Source organism: Vanessa tameamea, chromosome 5, assembly GCF_037043105.1.
Source record: "Vanessa tameamea isolate UH-Manoa-2023 chromosome 5, ilVanTame1 primary haplotype, whole genome shotgun sequence".
NCBI classification, from domain to species: domain Eukaryota; kingdom Metazoa; phylum Arthropoda; class Insecta; order Lepidoptera; family Nymphalidae; genus Vanessa; species Vanessa tameamea.
This window is the reverse complement of record NC_087313.1, coordinates 9,635,867-9,662,257: the sequence shown is the minus strand read 5'-3', so window position 1 is coordinate 9,662,257 and position 26,391 is coordinate 9,635,867. Positions and strand designations below refer to the sequence as shown.

Here is a 26,391-nt window from a genome sequence, read left to right as displayed (position 1 = left end):
CTTATGTAATATATATCAAATATTATTATTATTTCTATTTTCTATTCTTGGTGGTAGATCTTTGTTCAAGCTCGTCTGGGTAGGTACCACCCACTCATCAGATATTCTACCGCCAAACAGCAGTACTCAGTATTGTTGTGTTCCGGTTTGAAGGGTGAGTGATCCAGTGTAACTACAGGCACAAGGGACGTATCATCTTGGTTCCCAAGGTTGGTGGCGCATTGGTGATGTAAGGAATGGTTAATATTTCTTACAACGCCATTGTCTATGGGCGGTGGTGACCACTTACGATCAGGTGGCCCGTTTGCTCGTCCGCCTACCGATATCATAAAAAATAAAAAAAATCTTTAAGTATGTTAGTATGAATTTCATACACTTTTTATACTTTTTGATGTATATCGATTCAGATTTTAAAATTGTAGCTTCTAATCGAATCATGTAGATTCTTAATAGTCACATACAAGTTCATGGGAAACCTAACTGTTTTAATGTCGGCTAATAAATTATTTTTTAAGAATATTTATAAGAATACGTACGACCTTGGGATCGTAATTTTGAAAATAATCGGAAATGTGTATCTGTGGTTTATATATTTCATTAAGATCTTTTATATTAAATATATATGAAAGTAATAAACGAAATAGGCTATGTGATTCTCAGTTTATATGTAAGTACATACAATGTATAATATTATTACGTTAAAATTGAGTATCATGCTAATCAATTTGATGCGATGTTAATAGCGTGAGTGCCGATTTTGTAAAGCAGCTATTGAAGGACGCGTTTGGCAACGCCAATCCATTAAAACGGTAACTAATTTAAAAATGTACGTAGTTTGCAGAAAAAAATAATTTAATGCAATTACTTAAATTAGTACTTTTTACCGTCGAATTCAGAAATATCACTATATTATATTGAATCAGGTTCTAATAATGTTCCTTTCGAATTTGGCTAGGATGTAATATTTAAAAATGTATTACATTATGTTTATAGCGTATAACGACTGCTTCGTTGTAAAGCTCCCGAGATGCTGGTATCGATCTCAAGGTCTGGCCAGTAAAACTATTGCGTTTTCGTAGTCGAGAAGTTTTCAGTAGCAGACTCAGGAAGACGGCAGTTTTCATTTCATTTTCAATCCGTTCTTAAACCATTTCTCTTGTGCTGAAATCCGGTAGTGTCGGATTTGCCGTCCAATCGGATTATGAGTGACGGAATAGAGAGTGCACCTGTGTCTAGTCACGATAATATGCCAAACGCAGGAAATCTCCCTGAGAATAGCCGACGTGCCCGGAGTCGGTCAGGAGAACATCTTCTGAATAATATGGAAATAACATTGAAATATAATGTTCAAATGGTGTTTGTATACATTGAGATAAATAATATATTTACAGTCACATTCGTAGAAATTTATTTTACAATGTAATGAAGTGTTATATATGACGCAATGCAGGTAACCAATATACCTCTTAATATACTCAGCTTAACGGAAATACTCAACTAGAACTAGCATGTAAAAATGAAACTGTTATTCTGTCTATATTACATGTATATAGATTGTTATCAATACATAACGGAATATACATGTTTTGGAAATATTCTCTTTACCTTTGCAGGCTTATTATAATGCGGAAAATTTCTGCATTCGAATCAATAGCTTAAACTTTGTAATACTTACCGTACTTTTATCCGTTTCCGTACGTATTTTCGTTTTTTTTTTTTTTATAATATAGGCGGACGGGCCAGTAATAAATTAATTTTTGGTATATAAAACGTTATAAGAGCCGAGATGGCCCAGTGGTTAGAACGCGTGCATCTTAACCGATGATTTCGGGTTCAAACCCAGACAAGCACCACTGAATTTCATGTGCTTAATTTGTGTTTATAATTCATCTCGTGCTCGGCGCTGAAGGAAAACATCGTGAGGACACCTGCAAGTGTCTAATTTTAACGAAATTGAATGTACATGTTTATTCCACCAACGCGCATTGGAGCAGCGTGGTGGAATATGGTCCAAACCTTCTCCTTAAAGGGAGAGGAGGCCTTAGCCCAGCAGTGGGAAATTTACAGGCTGCTAATGTAATGTATGTAATGTAAAAACGTTATATAATATTACTTATATATTGGAGGCCATTAAAAATTAAGACTTATTATTGAAGAAAAAAATAAAAAATCCGAAAGTGAACCCAGTCTTATAAGATCCCACCAATACCTATACATCTACATTCATACATAATATATTATAAAATCTCATATGCATATAAAATATTCCTTAGGACTTTATACATAAAATATTATATTTTACGAGGGCAAGTAAGAATGAGATAGTGATACTAAGCTCAACACTTTCTGATTTATGTATCTAATAAGATTGCAGGTTGCATGTGTCGGATGAAATATTTGAAAATATATTCATCATTTCGCAGCAGTATGAGTACTAAAGAGCACACCTGATATACTTTTTTATCTTTTTTCAAGGTTTATAAACAGTTTTTATTTGTTTTACAAATCATTTTAAATATAGATCTAGATTTACCGTCGCTTCGGAATGTATGTATTACGATTAGCAAGCAAGTTATTTGCTATTATATAATTAAACAATGATTATTTCAAACCGACTTCAAAAAAGGAAGAATTCGGTTATATTTTTGTAAATGTTTGTCATCTAAGAACTCCGCCATTTTGTAAACAATTTGGAATTTTTACTTTTTTAGGGTCGTTCTCTTCTCGTTGGGTCCATTTAGGTATATAATCTTCGTCGGTAATTATTTTGTTAAAATTTTATATTATACAAAAACCCGATCTTAAACGTGTCGCGTCGCGTGACTGCGATGCGAGCCAGCATGTGTTTAAAAAAGCTTTTAAGTAATTATTAATGTTATAAATATTGAAAACTCAGGAGCTGAATGCTATGTATCATTCTCTCTTAGTGGTTCGACTTGAATGTTCATTTATAGAAAATATATTCAAGACCAGACTGTTTTTTTATTTGGTTTGATGAGATGATTTAATTACACATTTCAACGTTATTAATATAACGAAACGAATAATTTACCGATATATTAAATAGATCATCTTCGTCAATAGGTCGAACTATTTCATTATTTATTCCAAAACCTTGACTTTTAGGTTAATTAGCTTTTTAATATATTCGTCAAAAACTTTGAATATTAAATTAATAATAAATTTATGTCAAACTAGTTTCGTGCTATATTGACACGTGAATTTGCTTTACTACGAAATATTACTAAAATATAGAACTACCGTGTATGTACTTCGAATTTAATATTATAATTTAAAATTAACCAACGTCAACAGACTAAATTAAATTGATACAGATAAAAAACACAAGCCATGACAACACAAGAGTATAGATCACATTTAATTTAACAGACGATAAATTCATCAATGACAAAAGACTTCTTTAAATACAGATAAAAAATGACATGACACTACTGTTTAAGGAAATTCGGATTCCCAAAGTATTTAAAGCACATTTGCTTCACATTTTATTTTTTGACAACTAGTTATCGCCCGCTGCTTAGCTCGCTTTCTAAGGATTGATAGCGAGGTGTTAGGCATAAAAAATAGCCTGTGTCTTTCATTGGTGTTCACGCTTGTTTCAAATCAAATTTCATTGGTTTGGCAGTGGAAAACCAACAAAAAGCCAGAGAAGGTTACTTTTGTATTTATAATATTAGTCAAAAGAATTTGTTTAGAACATAAAAAATATATAGAAAAGTCCATTCGTTAGCGGAAACAAAGTTGAAAAGTGAAAGTGAATTGTAAAATGTTAATTATTCCACACGAACGAATTCACCGATATACCTACGTATATGAGCTTGCAAAATAAATAACCTATGAAACAGATTTTAAACAGGTTCTAAATAACTTTAAAGCTTTGGCAGAGTTCAAGTGTACCAAAATAACATTCACGTTCACTCGCACAAAACACATTTACTACAACCGTTAAGTTGTTTTCGTAAATTGGAATGGCCATTTCGCTTATTCGATATAATTTAATTTTTTGTCGTTTCAAATCTTAAGAAAGCTCCATACACAATGGACAATGGATTTAGCAAGATTGAATTGCTTAAAATGCATCTTGAGAATAGTGTAACGGTAGCATAATGACCGTAATGTGATTTAAGTGAAACACTTTCCCTCCTGAAGGTCGCCTCTGTGCCTTGAATATTGTCTGCGCGCGCGTAGTAACTGTTAAGTAGTTAGGTGAACGCGTGGCTATTCTGTCATAATGAGATGAGTAAACACGAGCACGTGGGAGGGGCATGTTCTCACAGTGTTGTCAAAAACTTTATTATGCTTGTCAATGTTACGATAACACTAATTTCCCACTCGTTTGTAACGCGGTACACATAATACCTAAGCATATTTTTTCTTATGCCATTACAAAATTGCTTATCTCGTATGTTTCTGAAATTAATTTTGTTGCTTATATAACTCAAATAAAATATTTTTTAAATTTTACCGATTGACTCGTTGATAATACTTGTATGTATTTATTAAAAGTTATTTAAAAGAAAAATGACAGAAACGCTAACTGAAAGAAAATGTTACATTTCTTTTTAGTTATTTATGAAAGGGTACTTAATATTATTTAATAATATATTTATTATAAAGTTGTTATGAAAGCTAAGAATAGCATACGCCGTAGAATATTCCGGCGTATATACATATATAGTTATTACGTATCTATAACAAACGTACGTAACTTCAAATAATATAGCTTTAGTATATTATAGAATTTTCTTGTAATATGTAATTAGTTTAAAAAAAAGTAAAGTAACATCCATAAAAAGTAATATCTAAATCGACCATAAATTCTATACCAGGTAGATATATTATTTTTATACAAGTTTATGGAATGCAAAATCAGTAGCTTTCGGATAGATTTGAACGAGCATCCTCTTATGATTTCCGTAATCCTTTCAGTACGGTATGTCGGCTTTATACTGCTAAAGTTTACTCTCAAAATCGCTTTGACGATTTCCTATAAACCACAAATACAACGTTTGTATTGCCAGGAAAACAGAATAGTTAAATTGACTGTAACTTGTAAGCGAATTCCTCGTTGTTGAGTGGCGACTTACGATCCATTGTGACCGTCGCGACAAAGTAAGGTCGGACCTCCACGGCACTCGGTTTGATAGTGACCAAACTACCGATTGTAAAGCTAAATTGTGGCAACGAACTCTTTTTTTTCATAACAAATTTTAATGGCTTCCTGTATTCAGAAATGCTCTTAGAATGATATTATAAATTATACAAATTGTATTAGTTAATATTATAAAGAGATAACATTTGTTTATTTGTAAGTACGGGGTAATCTTAGGAATTATTCCTGAGTACAAATTATATTTATATCATTTTTTTTACTAATATATTTCAACCGTAGGATCCCAGGGTGGGTTGCTAGTGGTTACATAAAAAACAAAACAAAGTAAAAACTGGCTGTTGTTGTGAAAGAGTCACATCATGAATTCTATTTAAATACGCGGCTATTGCATACGTAAAGAGTTGAAGAAAAACATCAAAATGTACCCCGCGACATATAATATTTTCGATTTTATCTATAACTTTGTGTCCGGACTGATATCGCCACACTTAGCATTACCCGGAACTAACGACGAGGACGTGGTAGGTTTTTAGTTTCAAAATTTGTTTTTTTCGTATTACATATATTTATAATTTATTGTATTTTATATTAAATTTTTTTTAAATTGTTCATAGGTTTTCCATATCTTATAGTAAAGTTATATTTCGGTTTGGTAAGTTCAGTGTAACTCAGATAGGATTAGGTTAAAAAAATTATAGCCACCCAGAACCCAGCTGTTACCATTGATATAATAGAAACTTTATATTATTGATAAGGCAAAACGTGGATGGACATATCTCAACAAATAGCGTACTCAAAATATTTAATAATGCATTGTTCGACAATTTATATTTCGTTGCTTTAAAAACGGATGAATGATCATTTATCATCATTCATCATCATAATTTTTTAACAGATATAACAAGAGAGACCTCTAATTTGGAATGTTCCTTTCGGTATTATATCCAAACAACTGTGTGCTTGTGTAATATTGCATTAACAGCCTGTAAATTTCCCACTACGGCGCCCAGACCTCCTCGCTTTTTTGAGGAGAAGGTTTGGAGCATATTCCACCACGCTGCACTAATGCGGGTTGGTGGTTACACATGTGATAGACTTTCGTTGAAATTAGACACATGCAGATTTCCTCACGATGTTTTCCTTCACCGCACGAGATGAGTTATAAACACAAATTAAGCACATGAAAATTCAGTGGTGCTTGCCTGGGTTTGAACCCGCAATCATCGGTTAAGATGCACGGGTTCTAACCACTGGGCCATCTCGGCTCTTAATATAATTGAATTAAAAAAAATACGTACAACATAGTAGATATCACAAACTAGTCTTGAAATTATTTTAATAATAAACGGAAAAAAAACAGCAGCCAAGCCCTTAATTTTAGCAATATAGCTTTCCGAATATCTTTTATATTGACTACATCCACAATCAGAGTTGACCAATTACTGGCATATTGGCAGACAGATCGTTCACCTTTATTCTATTAAAAAAAAAAAGTTTTTAGCCATCTGTATAATCTACAAATATAAAAACATCGACTATACACTAAACAGAAAAAAACAACTCGTTTTTTACTATTAATTCGAACTGGTAAAGGCAATTTTACATCCACTGACAATTATAAAAAATCGTCATGCTTTTAAGATAGCTAAAAATACTAAAATAAACTCTAAGTAGCTATTTGAAACTGCTAAAGCTAAAATGAAGGGTTTAATGACTTTGTGATAAACGTTTATCTATACTTTACAAAGCTGAAGAGTTTGTTTGTTTTAAACATGATTATCTCTGAATCAACTAGTCAGTCCGTATTGAGAACATATATTTGTTATAGTTATTTATCCGGAAAATTTTCAGTACTGTGATCCACTGCGATCAAAAATGTTTAAATTTGCCAAGACCGCGCGCAGCATTACTAGCTGCAAATACTTTTAACTATTTAATAAATTAAATGAAAATGTTACGAGGCGAGATGGCCCAGTGATTAGAACGCGTGCATCTTAACCGATGATTTCGGGTTCAAACCCAGGCAAGCACCACTGAATTTTCATGTGCTTAATTTGTATTTATAATTCATCTCGTGCTCGGCGGTGAAGGAAAACATCGTGAGGAAACCTGCATGTGTCTAATTTCAACGAAATTCTGCCACATGTGTATTCCACCAACCCGCATTGGAGCAGCGTGGTGGAATATGCTCCAAAACCTTCTCCTCAAAGGGAGAGGAGGCCTTTAGCCCAGCAGTGGGAAATTTACAGGCTGCTAATGTAATGTAATGTATGTTACAAATTAAATCAAAATAATTATTTTGATTTAATTAATTATAACTATAGTCCATCTCCACCGGTAATGCTTCTATAGTAATACATACGTTACTTTCCGTGATAATATACAATTTTAATAGTACTCTTAATCAGACTTGCCCTGAGGGCGTGTTTTAATGGAATAGTAAATCCAAATAGGAATGGTATAAATAAACCTATGCTTGAGGGATTTGTGGTGATGTCGGTTAATTCATTACATTTAATATATTCCGTTAAAAGCCGACTAACGCCAGCGGGCAAATATATCTAAATACGCAATGCATGTGTCCAAATAATGTGGAAGATTAAAAAGGAAACTTGTCTACTTTTCTTGCAAATTTCGACGTTCTTGGGATGTGACGACTCTTGCTAAATTTGAGTCCGAATAATTCATTTTCAACTGGAATATGATAATGGAGGAAGGGTAATCACAAGACGTTTTACTAATTTGTCATAACCGGTGCGTATTACGATCAAAATGACAAGGACAGTTTTGTAGGAAACTTTGTTTTCTATTAAATGTATTTGTCATCTGTAATTTAAAAAAAAAAAGTCAGTTGATGAGCCACCGTTTGGTATCCCCAAAATAATTCGCGTCGGCTTACAAAACACGCCCTGCATGGGCGTTCGCTGGACTGTACTCAGATTAGCTACTGGTCAAGGTCGACTTTACCAGTACACCGCATGTGTCTTATTCCTTTCTAATCTTTCGTGGTTGCTCTTAATTGTTAACACGATACACTGATGACACATATGTGGTAACTACAAATCGTAATCCATTCAATATAACCTCTTTTAACCGAAACTACTCCATTCCAATCAAATTGTTGTACTTATTTGTTACTCGTATTGAAAAAAGGTTAAAGGTTAGATATTATGTTGAATAGATCAGCTTCAATCTGTTTATGATTTCTTTAAAAAAATATATATTTATTTATATTTACTTGTCTGTGTTAAAATATTATAATTTTTTTAAATTATCTTAGTAGCAGTTAAAAGTTTTCCAATTTTCCTCTTCAACAAAGCGCAAAGCGTTGCTAGGAGCTGGTTACGACAGTAGCTTCAGGGGTCAGGTTTCTCTTCTCCTTTCCTTTTTCTTTTCATCGAAATAGTTTTACATGTTAGAATCCTTTAAGAAGGTAATTCGTGCCGCAGATAAATATTATATAGCTCTTATAATATAGAACGCGAGTGACCTACTCGTACTCGTGCGTACGTAATTATTAATAAAAAGTTATCTATACAATTACAATACAACTGTGTCACAGACGTTAAACACTTGACCGCCGCCGGCGTGTCCGAGCATAAAATATTCTTATATAAAAGATTAATCGTGTATTTTCCGAACGTGCACGGGTCACGCGAAAACTACTGGAAAAATTATACGTCGACTTAATAATACGTCACTTTGAACTTTATTTAATGTTTGAAATACTTATTTATACGGGAAAATTAAAACTTCGCTATGATTTGATATTTAACATTCAGGAGAACGTCACGGATTGATTACTCTGATTCAAAAGAAAAGTTTGTGAGAAGTGACGTGATTAAATACATAAATTGTTCCAGTTGATTATATATTTGTGTCTATAAGTTTCTTGTCATAGATGCGAATTTATATTACTAAATAATTTGTCATATAAAGTGCTAAATATCTAGAAAATTAGTGTTTAGTATATAAGGTACTTAAATCATATGGCAAAGTTTATTTTGCTATAACTAGGTCGTAAAGATATACTCATTGCAGTATGACAATGCCTGAGAAAATAACTCAAACATTTTTTTTTTATTTCAATCTTCTACGTCAAAACCATAACCAAGGTCGCAAAAGCTCTTTGGTATACGATCCTGATTCCTGAGACTTTTGGCATAAACAATCCCCTGATATAATCTTCAAATATTACTAGCTACGTATTCCAATTTTACGCATGGGTAAATTTAAGGTCTTACCACATAAAATAAATGTATAATCCAATGTTGAATAGTATAAATCGGTAAATATAATCTCTGTTGAGGCTACTGAAAATGAAGTATCAATTACTACAACGTTTCTTGCGGCTTGCGGTCGTTTAATGGCTCTCATATTGTTCTTGGTATCTTCACGGCCTGATGGCATCACCACTGATCAAGGTCGACTCTCGATTCTAGTACTATCAAATAACAAACATATCTTCTGTACGCATTGCGGTATAATTAGTTTTATTGTACAAAATGTGTTGAGATAATGTTAAAGAAATTACTACTTATGAATAAGTATGCATTTTTGTATTGTCATGTAACCGTTTATTAAAACAAAGGAATTACTTCATTTGGTATGAAGGAAGTGAGCTAGTGTAATTACATTAATAGTGCATTTTAAAAAAAATATCAGAATATGACGTGACCAGAAAGGAATATAATCATGGTCCGGCCACGTCTTCACAGCTAAACTACTGCTGGTCATGAAGTATATTGAAAATAGTTAAACAGGGATAGCCTTAGTTCATAAGGATATAATCTTAAAAAATACAGTATTTACCGGAAAATATAACATTAATGGAAAAAACCACTCATCGCGCATGGAGCTGCGGGGATCAGCTAGTAACAGTTTCTTTATCGGACAGGCGTCAAACAAACTGCCTGCCGCGTTCGTTCGTTGCTTGTTAGTTTGAAATTTTTACAACATTGTATTTTTTAAATATTTACAACATTGTTCAAAATGTAAATTACTAGTATAATTTAATTAACAATCTAACTTAGTCAATAGAAAAAACCCATTAAAAGGTAAATCTTTAATAATAATTAAATTATCTATTCTCGGTGACTATGATTTTCCCGAACAAATAATTAACTTTACTAAGTACCAATAACAGGAAAATATTAATGTAAATTACGATTGGACTAGATTATCGCCTCTAACTTCTTAGCTGAAGAACTTAGGCTTTGTCCTTAAACTAACCTGTGAAGTCAGTAATTTATTTCAACGATTTTTAGAACGGAATTGTTTTATAGTCTATTTATATATTTTCAATAATATGTTATCAATGATTTATATGTTTCATTTCTTTTTGAATCCTAGGAATATCCAAGAGTTGGCCGTTATGTTAGACCCCTTTTATGGCGAAATTGCTTTTAAATCAAGCAAAAGGCGTGGCTAGCAGACAGTATAGATAAGTAATGACAACTTGTAAACTGGATTAATCCGCTAAAACATAAATCATTTTAACCATTACAATAAATACTATAAAGATTTCATTCGGTTTTATTAAAAAATGTTATTTGTAAATAATTTATACATGAGATTTCTTAATTTTATACTTTATCTGACATTATTGCAAATACAATTCTAGTATATATACATAACTCTTCTTTTGACATCTTCATCAATCGTAATATTGTATAAAGATAACAGACTAGACGAACCTGCGCGCGAATATTATAAAACTTTACAGCACTGATACTGTCACGCCCCCTTTTACCCTCTCGAGGTCTGAATTAACTATATGAGTATAATAATATAAGTTAATAAAAAAGCAGCCTATCTCTTTCCCTGGCATTCAAAGTTTAAGCGTGAAGAGCATAAATATAATATTATAGTTTACTATAGTAAATATTGTATACATATGCAATTACCCATTATCTCTTCACTTATTAAATATTTTGTTGATTCTATTTGCAGACAAAAAATAAAATCATAGTAATCAAGTAATCATCATGTCTTTGTTCTATGTCCGGTTGTATTTAAATAATTTATCTATTTAATTATCTTGCTTACATATTTTCTAACATGGTATTGGCAGAATAATTTGCGCAGTGCAGATACACGCTATAAAGAAACAAAAAAATTACCTACACTTTACTTTTATTTTAAATTTAATTAATTTGTATTACGAGTAAAAAAAATAAGTACGAAACAAATATATATATAAACTAACTCTTTTTACCGGTATTTCTATCTGATTGTCAATATCAAATATATGAAGCGTTGAAAATAATTGTCCATTGATAAGAAGTGCTGAGGTAGGCTTTATCGTAATATCGTTTAAGAGAATTACAGAGCACGTCGCGTCTAGGCGGGAATTTAATCCGACCGTAAATCATTCCCTGATCGCCTAGCGGATGATTACTCATCGCATAACAAGGATCAAGCACTGATAAGCGGTTATCAGAACACGGACTGCTAATTAAATATCAAGAAATGCCTTTTATGCAATTATGCATTAATTACGAAACCTGTTTGACTAACTAGTAAAGACCGGGCAGTGTTAACAGATGCGCTATTAATATCTAATTATTATGAAATAATTGCAGTAGTTGAATTGCTTATTTTCTTATTTTGCCTTCCATGAGGAATTCAGATTCAAACATTTTAAATAATTAAATACTATCTGTCAATATTTGGCTGTATTTCAAATTCGTCTAAAAAATAATTTAAGTTTAAGATTATATAATAACTCTCCGCTTATTTCATTTAAATATTCTCTAACCGATCCTTGAACAGAATAAAATGAATATTAATTACGAGGTACAATACTTTCTATTTCTCCGATACAACAATATTTCAAATAATTGCTTTAGCGATACACGAAACTCTAGTTATAACTACGAGTAGTCGAACTTCTAAGCGTGTCAGTGCAAGGATAGGCGTAACAAAATGTATAGCAAAAGAAATCTTTGAGTATTTTCAAAGTCACCTTTGGGCCATACATTTAGTACTCCAAATAAAAACTAATGACGTTCATTTGTTGGCATTTAACTGGCACGAGAATAATTTCTTGTCATAAAACATATTGTTATTTAAACGATCATTAAGAATTCTAGTTCTAGTTTCAATAAAAAACTTGAGACACGAAAGTATTTTCGATTAACTTCGATTCAATTATGAAATATTTTTAATTTAATTATTTCAAGTGAATTATATAGTGAACATTAAATAGTTAAGATTCAAGTGAAATCAGCAACATAATTTGATTATTGGTTATAAATCGAACTGTACTATGCCATAGAGGCTGACCTGTCCTTAAAGATTGTTTTACTGAGCCAGCTCTGGTCATTAATACAATATGATTAAAATAGAAAACTACCGTAACAAAACCATTAATTTAACATCACAGCGTCCAAGGTGACCCGATCGTAAACACGATAACACTAATCACATTACTATAATTACTGGCCTTATAGTATAAAATTAATTAATTGCCAGAATAACCTTTAAATGTACTTTAGAAAGTTTTTAAGCAAAACAAAATATTCTTATAATGAAGAACAAGAACATAATTTTTGAATGCAGATTATTAAAAACGAATTCGTTATGTTACAGGAGCGAGAAAACTACGTGGCGCTGGCTCAGCGCCAACATCCACACGCCTGCTGATGACGCAATAAATTGTGATGCTGACGTGCACAGGTCCTTACAGAAAACTGCGTCCTAGAGGACGACGAAGGACGTTCTAGTAAAGGAATTGTATATCTAAGAGCAAGTGCCTAAAACACTATAATAATGTTGAATAACCGTCGCAACTTTATCTTTAGAGTGAGTATCGTGATAAACATCGCCGTACTATTGTACGCGGCGATGCATTTATCGAGTAATAGTACACCGGGCGTAGAATGGGTCCCGATAACAGTAGATGGGTCGGAAAGGAGCGCCGAGTTTAGATATATAAATAGGGAAGAAATACACAATGACACAGACACTAGGCCTCCGGAATCGAGTGTCAGGAATTTTGAAGAGTCTACCTCCCAAAAAACTCCATCAACGATGCCCACAACGAATAAAACTGCATCGAGCACGGCGTCAATACCCGAGTTGGAGAAAAAAATAATTAGTGCTTTGCCTGAAATAGAAACATCAAACAGTACAGTTTTAGAAATAGATGACGAGGACGCATTGAATCCTGCGACGCTAACGTACCTTCGAACGTTATTGGGTTGTAATGATAAAGATATGTTGCCGCAAACAATACAACGTGGAGAATATTGGGTGCTAAAAAACTTCGTTCGTGCTGATCATGGATTTATACAGTGCCACGAGTCCATCACGTATACAACACACGCCGGTTTCGAGTTCCTTGACAACGTGCAGCCTCTCGTTGAAAGGTAAGGATATCATTTTAAGGAAAAACTCACCGTAATACTAGTAGAATTTGTAAATGTTGTTTAGAAGGTTATTTTTGTGATATATAAATTTCAGTTTTAAGGCAAACGTGCGGTTTCCTTAACGCTTCTTTTGTTTCTTCAGTAAGTTGTTTACCTTCATTTCAATAATAATATGTTTTTTTTTTGTCATGTGACAACATTAAGCGAATATTCCTATTCATTATTATGACCTTCCGAAAAGAAACCGGATGTTCACGGCATCTGTCGACCAGTCTGGCGTAACGACTACGACTATATATAATTATTGTATTTTGATTCCTGTTTTATCTTAATTCAACTTATATTTTATATATTACTTAATTTACACACATGGTAAGACTTTCTGGAAGTCATTTAGAAACTTAATGATATGTGAGTGTTTTTTTTTATAAATATCTGCTTATATGTGTAGATTTTACAAACAGACAACTTTCTTTCTTAGCCTTGAATAACCACTTTTAAATGAACGCAACTCGATTGACGTTTTCACTTGCTCTGGATGATGATCGAATACATTTAAAATTACGTAAAATAAAATAATAATCACACCATTGAGCCTCTTTAATATATTTATCGTGTTTTTATTATTAAATAGGTTTCATTTTGAATCTGTACACGAAAAGCGTATATTTGTGAATTACGTTCTAACGATTATGAAATATTAATATAGAACGCATTAAAATATAATAAAAAATTTACACAAATGAGTTCATTTACGATTCTCGGTAAGTTAAACTACAAAATTTAATTTTTTAATTTAATTTAACCCATGGCTTAACATTGCGGTTTTTTCTTTGGATGTATTATCTTGTCTCATCGTAGATACCGATCAGTATAAAGTAGACGCCGGTCAAGCATAAACGCTATCGTAACACGTAACATGAAACCAGTTACGGCGTAATAATTGCGAGGCGTTGCGTATGTAAAATAACAAGAATAAATGCATATAAACCAGTAAAACAAATATACCCGTAAATCGATTAGGTTGCGTTAAATTATTCTTGTTTATCAATATGACTCTTGATTCAGATCAAGGACTTTATTCGTGTAGAATACGTCGATTTACTTGGTGGTGTCGTTTTGTGCAAGACCGTATGGATAAGTACCACCTACTTATCAGATATTGCACAGCCAATAAAGATAACTTAGTATTGCTGTGTTCCGGTTTGGAGGATTAATGAGGCTTAAGGGACATAACATCTTAGCTCTCAAGGTCGGTGCCGAATTGACGATGTACGGAACGGTAATTATTTCCTACAGCACAAATAGCAACAAAAAAAGAACTCAATCGAAGATCGTGATATGATCTCAACAACATCAAGTATTCCATATAAGATATCCAACTATGACATAAAAACAATTCTATGTATGCATCCGATAAAAAAATATTTATTATCATTACAGAAAGATCATTTATAAAGTCTATAGAGATATGTTAAAAAGTTTTTGCAGTAATGAACCTGCTTTTACTCATTAGCTATATTTCACTCTGACACGGCCCCGGGAATAAAAAACAACTTCGCGCTCTCCATCAAGTTCTGAAGTAATAAACTCAAGACAGGAGTGCTTCTACGATGCTCGACTTTTGCCGTGGCTTTTCATTTTCTCACCGTAGGCCTTATTTTTTTGGTAATAAGCATCAAAATCGATTAACAAAAAAGGTCAACGTGTCGGACGTAATATCGTGTTGCTCTTTTATTATGGGTGTGTGAAAGTGAATATGGTTCATCATAATTAATATTTATTTTCTCAGGTTTTCTTTTAAACTTTTTTTTTATGTTAAACTATTTGTAAACCGATTATATCAATATTACATCCATAAATAATTTTATAGGAGGATCTATGTTTAGAAAATAAACACGCACATGAGAATTAGACTGCAGTACTATTTTATTAGAAGTTACTTTGAAAAAATTATACCTAAATGTTGTCCGCGACTTTTCTCACGTTTTAGGTATGAATCTTCAGGTGTTATGCATAAAAAAGGATGTCATACCTAAAGTTCAAGCTTGCTTCGTACATAATTTCATCAAATTCGGTTCAGTGGTTTGGTTAGTTTAGAAGAAGAGCAGACAGACATTTCTTATTTTTATATTAGTATAGATTAAAATTTGTTTTGCATACTAACTAAAATTTTAAGAATATAGTATAGTTGCCGCATATATTTTTGTCTGTAATTTAACAATCGTTTCTTTTCGTTTAGTTTCTAGTAATTTATTGTAAAATACCCCGTTCTATAGGAATTTTCAAATAGAAATATTATTCAACAACAATTGTTTAAAAGATATATAATCAGCATGAGTATATTACGTCTGTGTTTTCCAGGTATGAGTTGCTTCTTTTCAAAACATTGATACATTTCTTATCAATAAGCAAGTGTTATGCTTCTAAATTGAATAAATATTTTGACTCGACATCACATAAGTACGATAAATCTTTCGCTCTAGTTTTTTAAACAACTGTACTACTCTACCGTGTTTATAAATGTTCATTGAAATATTTATGAATCGCACAGTAATAGTTTAAATGATCTCATTGATAAAATCCACATTCCTGATAAAAATAAGTATTATGTAAAATTTAAGAAAACATTTTGTATCGTACTGTTTAGCGGGTATTTAAGTATATACTGATCTCTCTTTTTGTCATCATTAATTTCGTATTCGGGAGAACATAACAGCTTAGTTTGACTAATCTGGGTATACAAAGAGTACTACTTTTATAACTTCGAAATTAAATTGAGCCTGTAATCTTGACCGTACAGTTCAATCTCCATCGTATCTTCTCCTTCGCACGTGACAGGGATAATCTGTGCACAAATAAAGAGAACAATAAAAAAAAAACGAATCATTCCGATCGATATTTATAAGGTATTCTATTGTAAAATAATCACTACATTACCTATTGTTTTAAACTATAAGTTATTGTTCTATTTATAATACATCGATAAGTAATACTTGTCTACACGATTAATCAGTAATCGTTCCCATCATTCGAAACACGGAACATCGAGCGTCCGACTTAAATCGAATCGCGAAGGAATAATATGTTCATACTGTCACGGATTGACCTCCTCAGACATTTTATGACCATCTAGTTATTGAACGAGACGTCGACTTCGAATGATGATTATACGGATGCGTACCACTTTTACAACCTCTATAGTTTTTGTCATATCTGCTTTGATAATGACTATTTTATTCATACAGTCTGTTGGACTTGTTCATTTTTTAATCAAAATGAAAATAGGTTATATAAGTGGTGAAGATGTAATAGCTATACTTTCACATTAGAGAGCAGCGGAACGATTCTGTAAGAATTCACTTCGTATCTCACTCGTGAAATTTTGACAACCGACTCACGGTGACACGCCATTACGATCCGTTTGTCATATAAATTTCATAATTATTATTGTCAATGTCGCATAATCACATTCTGACATTTGACGCTCGTGTTCTGCGATGAGTTTCGAGTTTCTTCTTACAGATAACCTCTAAAATACCGACATATTAAATATTATGTACATACTAATTATAATTTAATGTTAATCTGCCACATTATTCGAAGTTACGACCACTCTGTGTTTATCATATTTATTTAACGTTAGTAAAATGAAATTGTTAGTAAACTAGTTATACAATTTAAGCTTCGTTTACAATATACATATGAGTATTAGCGTCAGATTACAATCTCTTCGTTCGTTCGATTATGAGTACATCTCCATTATACTGTAACTATACTACATCATTTTCAAATTTCTATCTAAAATTAGTCATTTTGTCCGTATTTTAATATCAAAAAATCATTTATATTTATCAACTAGCTGTGCCCGCGACTTCGTGCGCGTTTGCATTTAATAAAAAAGCGTGACTTTATTATTATTTTACATATAATTCTAAAATAAAAGTAGCCTAAGTTAGTCCTTATTACATCAGCTATCTGCCAGTGAAAGTCCCGTCAAAAGCGGTCCAGCCGTTCCAGAGATTAGCCGGAACAAACAGACAGACAGATAGACAAAAATTGTAAAAAATGTTATTTAGGTATATGTACCGTGTATACATACATATGCATTTAGTAAAACGCGGTTATTTTAATATTACAAACAGACACTCCAATTTTATTATATGTATAGAAGTACAAATACAAATCTTTTTTTACCCGTTTACTTTAAGTAATGCATAGATTAAGACTAGAGAGTCTTGCGTTTCTACCTATGTAACATCAAGAACATGATCTCGGCGTTCTAAGTATCATAATTAGACTAGTAAGTAACCAAAAATTCTGAACAATAGACACTGCGATATTTCATAGTCTTACAAATCATGTCAGTCGTAGAACGCCTATATTTAATACCTAATATTTAAATACTTAATACCTTATGTGTAAAAAGTGACGGCCTTTGATGTTCCAAAAGCCTCTTTTCCTTTTTATCAGAATGTTTTGGAGTTTAATCCACACTGCTCCAATGCGGGTTGGTGAATAGTCATGAGACAGATTTTCATACGCCACATTCGAGGACGAGATGTTTTATAAACATACATAATTCAAGGGTAATTTTTGTGATGCTTGCCCGTGATACCCGCAATCTTCGCTTCAGATTCTCGTGTTATTTATTCTATTTGCTACTAATACGTATACAGTTACATAACAAGAGATCTGTTTAATAAAGCTTAATGTTCAGTGATACGTTTCATTCGAAAAATGATTGTACGACATAATGACAGTATTAATAAACGATTACATTTTGATTAGAATTTGAGCACATTAAAACAAATGACATTCTAAGAAACAGTAGTGCCATTCGGTATGAACTCGATTCGTATCTCACTCGTGAACATTTTTAAACATTTCTTTCACATTTCACAATCGTTTTCTGCGGTGAGTTTCGAGTTTGTTCTTAGAGAATAGTTCTACATTTTCTAGATTATTACATTGTACGTATTAGCTTTGAGCACTAAAGAAATTATAAATATAATTTAAACACACAAAAACTGTCTTAGATGCCCAGGATTTTTGTATTTACAGAGTAATTTCGACTTAAAACATAGATCTATCTATAAATTAATATCTTCTAAGTATATGTTAAGTACATACTAACAAAGTCTCTAAAGATTTATCATTATGCAATTACTGTTCTAAATTTTCAGATAGCACAGTTATAGTGGAAACAAGATCAGATTATCAGTATCTCTCGGTGTGGTATCTGGGTGAATGCTTAATTGTTATTCAAGTTGTGCCTTTTAATTCTCAGTAGCATTTACAGAGTTATATTAGCGCTGATTCTGTTCAACACAATCTCTGAGCGAAACTAATTCGACGGGATTAAAATATTCCTTGCCGACTTAACAGATCTACCAGATACCGATCCGACTTTATTTTTTTGCATGTTTCTCGACATCTTTGATTGTGAACCAATATTAATTACTCTTTTTTTATTGTTAGGGTTTAGCTCGAGAGTTGTCTGATTTAAAACCATATCACGTATTGTGTGTTTATTGTAATGCTTATCTGAAAAGAAGATTCGTTTTGGAAAAGGTTTTAGTTCATATATGTAGGTGGATTTATCAGATATTAAATCGGACTATTGATGTGAAAAGCGTGAATTACATATTTATTTTAAGAATATAAATTGACTCCAACAATAAGATGTTATGTAATGTAGTTAAATAATAATTTTATATCCTATGATGTCCTAGACAGCAGTGATTAGAACACGCAGATTGTTGCCCAAGATTGCGGACTTTAAATCAAACGAGTACGTAAAGTAAGTAGTTACTTAATTATTCAATTTATAGTAAATATTTAATTGGTGTCTAAAATTCATATTACGCCCGATAGTGACGGTGAATGTCCGGAGCAAATGCTTGAAGAAATGTAAGAAAATATGGAATAAGTAATTTAATGGGGTTAATAATAAAAAGTGTTGCTACATTCTGGTTTTGCTTCATTTAATTTTATGAATATGTAAGTACTGCTTATAATATAATTATAAATCCTTACATAGCTAACAATGCTTATGGATTATAATAATTTTTAAATATTGACGAATAATAAAATATCAAGATCTAATTTAAAAAAAAATACATTTAAAGAATAACATTGACCATAGATTAAATAAAGCATATTTGTGTAATCTTTTTAATAAAGTATAATTAATATTTTTATTTTTAAATTTATCAATTGCTCACTTTGGTGAGATGTTCTGAATGCGCTAATGACGGCCTTAGCCAAAAAAAAAAATTGTCATTGTTGTAATTGTACTTTACGTTGTTTGTAAACTCATGCGTAGTCTGGTCGTTTCGGGTACCCAGTAAAGATAAATTAAATAGCTAAGGGCATTTAAACCTTTTTTTCTCTTATAAATGAATGGAGGTTTAAATCAATGCCCCGATGTTTATTCGCCATTCAAAGTATAATTAAGGCTGAAATCAAAGGTGTTTAATTCGTACTTAATAACATTCGCTATGTTATTAGAAATGCACCGTCTATCATTATCAAAGAGTAGTGAACCCATGACATGTAATCCCCCCCCCCATTACTCTCGTCCGTATAATTGTATATTTTTGCAATATTTACCTGTAGAATAGTATACTAAAGCAAAACATAATATGCTTATTAAGTAAAACTCATTATTAATAATTTTCTTGCTCATGCAATGATTCACTCATGTGCAGAATCAAGAAATATATTAATACATGTCTGGGCAAACCTTATTAATAAATTAACATTAATTAATTATACTGTTTACAGGCTCGAATCTTTCAGACAGAGCAGATAATGCATATTGTATAATTCATGATATATTATTTATTATTAATCAAATTGTTGAAATTATACAAAACATAATACTTAGTAACATAATATTGGTTGCTGTTTTCGCAACGTCTACACGCTCAACGCTCGTATTACGTTTTTATTACAAATGACAGCTACGAACATTCCAAGCGCGTTAACAATTATGTCCTCGGTGAAAGGTCGTATTCATTTTATGTAACTTTCAAATTATATTGATTTTAAAACAAATTTATATATATGCTCGTAGGTTCGTACTAGAACTTGAAAAAAAAAACCATAAAACCAAAACATGTATATTTAACATATGTACCAGAAGATGCAGCGATTTTCGGAGAAGGTTTTACCATACTATATTTTGTGATATTCTAAAATGTATGTAAATAAATCCTACCTTAATTTGAGAATACAGAATCTGAGATACTTATATCAAATTCTGTATTCTCAGATTGACTATTAAAAGAATATTTTAATTAATTTGTTTGGCAGCAGAAAAAGGGCTCCTGGGAACCGAGAAGGGGTTTTCTTGAATTCGGACCCGCTAAAGACTTGGTAGGAATTACAGTGCGAGATCATTTTCGTATTATGCACCTGCTGCCTGTTCTTCTCGTTGTTCGGCAGAACTCGTTGTGGAGTAAGACTGACTTATATGAGACGCAATCATCAATATTATTAATAGTGCCAACACAAAAAAACAAACAAGCTAAATAGTGTCAGACAGGCGACCTATCGTAATAGTCAGACATATATATTTATGTGATTATTATAAAGCACACTGTGCCATATCCAAATATGCCAAGGTAAAGCGATAGATTAAAGTTATTTAAAAACGAAAATAAGTCAGTTGATAAATAAATCGAAGTCATAAAAAAACATTACAGATCATAATTAATAAGATTTTATTGTTTCTAAATTTTATGTTTAACGCAAAGGTACATAATTATTATTCCTTGCGAAGGCATGAAAAGCGTTGCTATAAAATTTTGCATGTAGGATGTTACAAACATATCTTCATTTCATACAGAGAATTACGAAATGTCCCGGTCTCGTTATAATATTTAACTTCGTGAATTACAATTCATAATTATTCTCAATGAATGTTATCGCCTAACATTTAAAAAAAATAAAAATACAATCTACTTGTGTTGTTATAAATGTTAATAACATAATCAAATTTTGCTCATTAAAATTAATAATATATAATACTAAATATTATTGGTGTTTTTTCATATCGATCAAATAAAATGTTTGCTCTAGTATCGAACAAAGTCGATTGACTTACGAAGGTAAAAGTTGTCGGCCGTCAGCTCAAATAGCTCCCTAGTTATTTTAACAATAATTACAAATAGCTCCGAAATACCTATATTGATCCAATATGCTTACCTAATAAAAACATTACGTTTTAAAAGACCTACAAAGTTCTTTTTTTTTTTCAATGTAACTTGGTGTATCGTACATAAATATCTGTGTATTTTAATGGCAACATTTATCAAAAGGTTATTACGTAGGTACTTGTTTCTCTAGACGGGCTCAGGTGACCTGGTGAGGTGGTGACGGGAACTATTAAGTTACCTATTTGCTTCTCTTCTTAACCTACTTGTTAGAATAATACGATGATATTTACGTTATCGACATATAATAACAGCATTGAAGTCAGTTTGTGTGTCCAATATACATTATCTTTGATTTGACATATGACAACTTCACACTCTGCAATAATGTTGACTCATCTGCGAATCAAAAGGTTAAATCAAGGATCGTAACAAAGGGTTCATCTAATCTCGTTGTGGCAATAAACGGCGATTCTGATTACATCTCTCTATTCACATTCTGTAACACGTTCCACATATTCGACATTATTACGAGGAAATAATATTCGGAGATGGCGCATTAATTTACTATTTTACACTTCAACCTACATTTTTATCATTCCGTTATAACCATTTGTCTCTTATAGCTGTTCTTTAAACCATATTTTTTTTAAACTCGCAAACTTAATATAAAAATACGTTGATTACAATTTCAGCATTTTTTGAAATTAGTGTATTTTTCTTTTATATAATAGGTAGGCGGACGGGCTATTGGGCCATCTGATGGTAAGTGGTCAACACCGCCCGTAGACAATGGCGCTGTAAGAAATATTGACAATCTACATCACTAAAATTGGGAGCAAAGATCTTATGTTCCTTGTGCCAGTTACACTGGCTCACTCACCCTTCATCCCGGAACACAACAATACCAATGTCATTTGGCGGAAGAATATCTAACTAGTCTAATATTTACTAGCCCTATCTCCAAGGGTATTTCAGTGCATATAACCTACCTACTGCATTTCGGATAAATCGTACCTGAATTAGTCCGTCAATCTTCTTTATTCTCCTCTTGTCCGTAGTAATATCCGTAACATAATAAGTAGCATGATAGGTTTTAGTTTCCCACCAGATTTTCTGACACGTGAGTAACATCCAAACATTTTCTAACTTACACATTTCATATATTATCCATTCACGTCCCTCACATCATCATTATCGAAAACCTCACCTCGGAATGTGTCTTTTTTAACACGGTAGGACATTAAATCACCAAATGATACATTAAAACCTTATGAAGTGCAGTACAAATGTAGTTTTTATTAATATGATGATGATAGATGTCCATATTATAAACGTGTTTCGATAAAGTCGGACATATTTAGTGACTTCTTATCGTGACTATATGCCATAATAATAAGTAATTAGCCCAATTAGAAATAGCATTAATAACTGTTGTCGAATGTTAGACGAGGAAATAAAAGACAGGCTCCTCACAACGCACTGTCACGCGCGTGCGGACCGTGTTCCCCTTTCAATGCTGCATTGAACACGGCGCCCACGCTGCTGTGATACAACGGATTCACGCATGACTTCTCCGATATGAATCAGTCAATATTTTGTAATATATGGGTTCTAGTTGTAGAAACTTTACGAGCAAACAATCTAGGTATAAACAGGTCTAATCAACTTGTAATAAGAAATTGTTATCAATTATCTTGTCTTTTTAATACTACATATAATGTTTTTCAGAGAAATGAATTCGACTCTATAATGAAGATTTGAATAATTAATGTCCTTTTTGGCTTTTTCATCGCTTTTACATTAAGAAAGTTTCTATAACATATACCGTATTTTTCTGGTTGTTGTTTTCTTAAACTCATGAATTGAAAATCCCGTACATTTCTAAAACTGATATATTTAAAATATATAATTAGGTACGTATCGAGTTTAAAATAAAAGTAAGCGATGAAAACCATTATTTAAGCATAAAATACTATCCCAGAGCTATTATTATGTAGAATCATTTAATTAACAGGCGATCGAGAGACCATTGCATATGCAAGCGTATCTTTTTATGAAATAGCCATAATTGCTACGAAGGTTGCCAAACCGGCTTTCGAGTGAGATTCTTTGAATTTAGCTACGAAAAGTGAAAATGCCCGCATCGACGCCTCGACTATTACACATACAGTTAGTATAAACAAGAGTCGACCGCCCGGATTGTTCTCACTATCAGTTGCCCCTTTATCTCTCGCGAACGTCCTCTTTCATGTTAAATAATTACAATTAAATTAGACATATTTAAATATATTTTTTCAATGAAAATTTCTAGTTACAAACAATAGCACAGGCAGTAGAGACCTGATCGTTTAATTTTTAAAAATACTCCCCAGGTAATCGTAAAAGTGAAGGGATAAATATTTTATCTCAATCTTTTATTGATACTTATAATTATAAATCTTTAGAAGTACCTTCATAATAATTATCTATATTATTTTAATCTCTTAAGTTCTACAATCCCAAACACGATACAATTTGCAATTACGCTTACTTCATAATCAAAAGCTTAGTTGAAAGTCACTTCCAAGTGATGTAACAATGTAATGCAGGCTCTGACATCGCTGCATCAACCACTTTCGCTGTTATGCCTTTATCATCCAGTCTAGCCCACGTTGATTCAATTTTCACTGCAACAATATCATTAAAACCATTAGCGACCAAAGACAAAATTACAATTCAACCAACTATGACATTTACGTAATCGGAATAAGATCTATTTTGTACAATTCGGCTCTTTCGTTTTCAAGAGAAGATGTTGCTCATTAAACGGATTTGTATTTCCATGTAATGAAGCCGTGATCATATCTGTTTGGTTGCTTAGTAATGTTTAACACGTGAACTAATAGAAGTACAAGTAAAACTAGTTTAAGCCATGACGCCGCCACGTGCCCGAGGTTATTTGTCCACGTTCCAATTGTTACGTTCAATCAGTGTAATAGCGTTGAAGTGGATATAGAATGCCTTTATGCTAACCTCTGCGCTAAAATATGCAACGCGCAGAAGCATTCTGCACACACACTCACATTTTTAATAGTAAACAAGATACAAGTTTATAAAACTGAAATAGATTAAAAATGAAAAAATATATAATAGTTTTATTCCAATTTTTTACAGCAAATAGGTAACCTCGGAGAGAGGTAATTTCTAAGAAAGAATGAACTAAGCAGATGATACAAATGTATGTAATAATGCAACACGACGACCATGTTATTATGCTTCCTCACAATCACGATTGCATTGCACGCCCAAATGGTCTCACCACTAGTCTAATAAAATTCACACTGATTATCTTCACATGGAATATGTATGTAGACGTTGAATTATGCATATTTACGTCTTGGCTTCCTTAATTTAAAACATCACTGTTTTTTTTTGCCGGTGATAGTTTTGTTTGTGTGGGTACCACCCACTCGCTAGTTATTCTATTGCCAAACAGAAATACTTTGTACTGCTGTGTTCCGGTTTTAAGAATGCGTGCGCCCGTATAATTACAGGTACTGGAGACATATCATCGTTGATCATCGTTGGCGGCGCATTGACAGCGTAAAAAGTTCTGTATAATTCTAACACTGCCAACGCATCATATGCTCGTTCTGTTGTCTTTAAATGAAAAAATCTTATTCATTTTGATTCTCTTAAATCATTGCTTGGTATATAATCATGATCAAATGCCTGGACCGATTCTAATAACATTAGGCATAAAAGTTAAACATGGCGTGCAATGTATCCTAGCATACTTTATATTACTATAACGCTATCAAAGGATGTACCTTCTGAAAACTAAAAGCACGGATTACAGTTATATGTATATTTAGCCAAAATAAAAGTTAACATCGAACCACTGAATACGTGTAAACATGACAAAAATAAAGAAATATAACTGTATTGACGAACTGAGTAATGTTTTTCAATGTTGGTGCCAAAAAAAATCGGTTCACTAAAACAGACGAAACGAATCAAACTAACCGCAATACGAAAACTAAGGAGCGGTTCGCGTGAGCATTGAACTGACTTTGAGTAATGAGACGCTAGAGATGGTACGAAATTGAAGTATGTTTTATTTTAATGAACTCAATGTGGGCCAACCGTTTTATGCGCCATAACTGATTAGTAATGACGCAACATTACCTGAAAATTCACTTGATTGATTTCAAAATACAGGAAGCTATTATATGAAAACTCATACGTTATTGCTTCTTCTATTCCATGTTATATTTGATAGTACTCTCGCTGTAGTCGTGAAGAAACTGACGCTTAACTGTTATTTAGATTACAGTAGTAATACGAGCTATAATAATAAACACTTTAGTGAGAAGTAAGATTCACACACTGATACTACTGCAGGTCGGGTTTATTGATCAAACAAAGTTAGATATACCCATTGTTACTGATCTTATAGAGAAAAAACTATGGAAAATAATAGATACATTGTAATATTTCGCAATGTAGTGGTCGCATATATTATGTGGACATACATCTACCAATAATACAATACCTTAAATCATTCGTATAAAATTGGACAAAGTAATTAAAGAAACCATAAAACTCGGTAAGCTTTTTATAAACATTCGACCATTAAAATATAACCGGAAGATGTTTCAACCTTTGGCTTTAATGTAAAGGTTACGAAACGACTGACGAAATGCGTGTACTCCCAAAGACGTGACCGATAAATATTGAG

The 26,391-nt window shown here is 32.3% G+C and overlaps 1 protein-coding gene across 1 annotated transcript in view; it reads left to right on the top strand.

Annotated features, from left to right (window-relative positions):
* The window catches only part of LOC113392272 (beta-1,4-glucuronyltransferase 1), a 57,327-nt gene that overhangs the window by 14,618 nt on the left and 16,318 nt on the right, over positions 1-26,391 (top strand). Inside the window, exon 2 of the mRNA XM_026628620.2 lies at positions 12,728-13,506. Within this exon, the coding sequence (XP_026484405.2) occupies positions 12,908-13,506 (599 nt within the window). The 5' untranslated portion in view covers positions 12,728-12,907. The remainder of the gene's footprint in view (positions 1-12,727; positions 13,507-26,391) is intronic.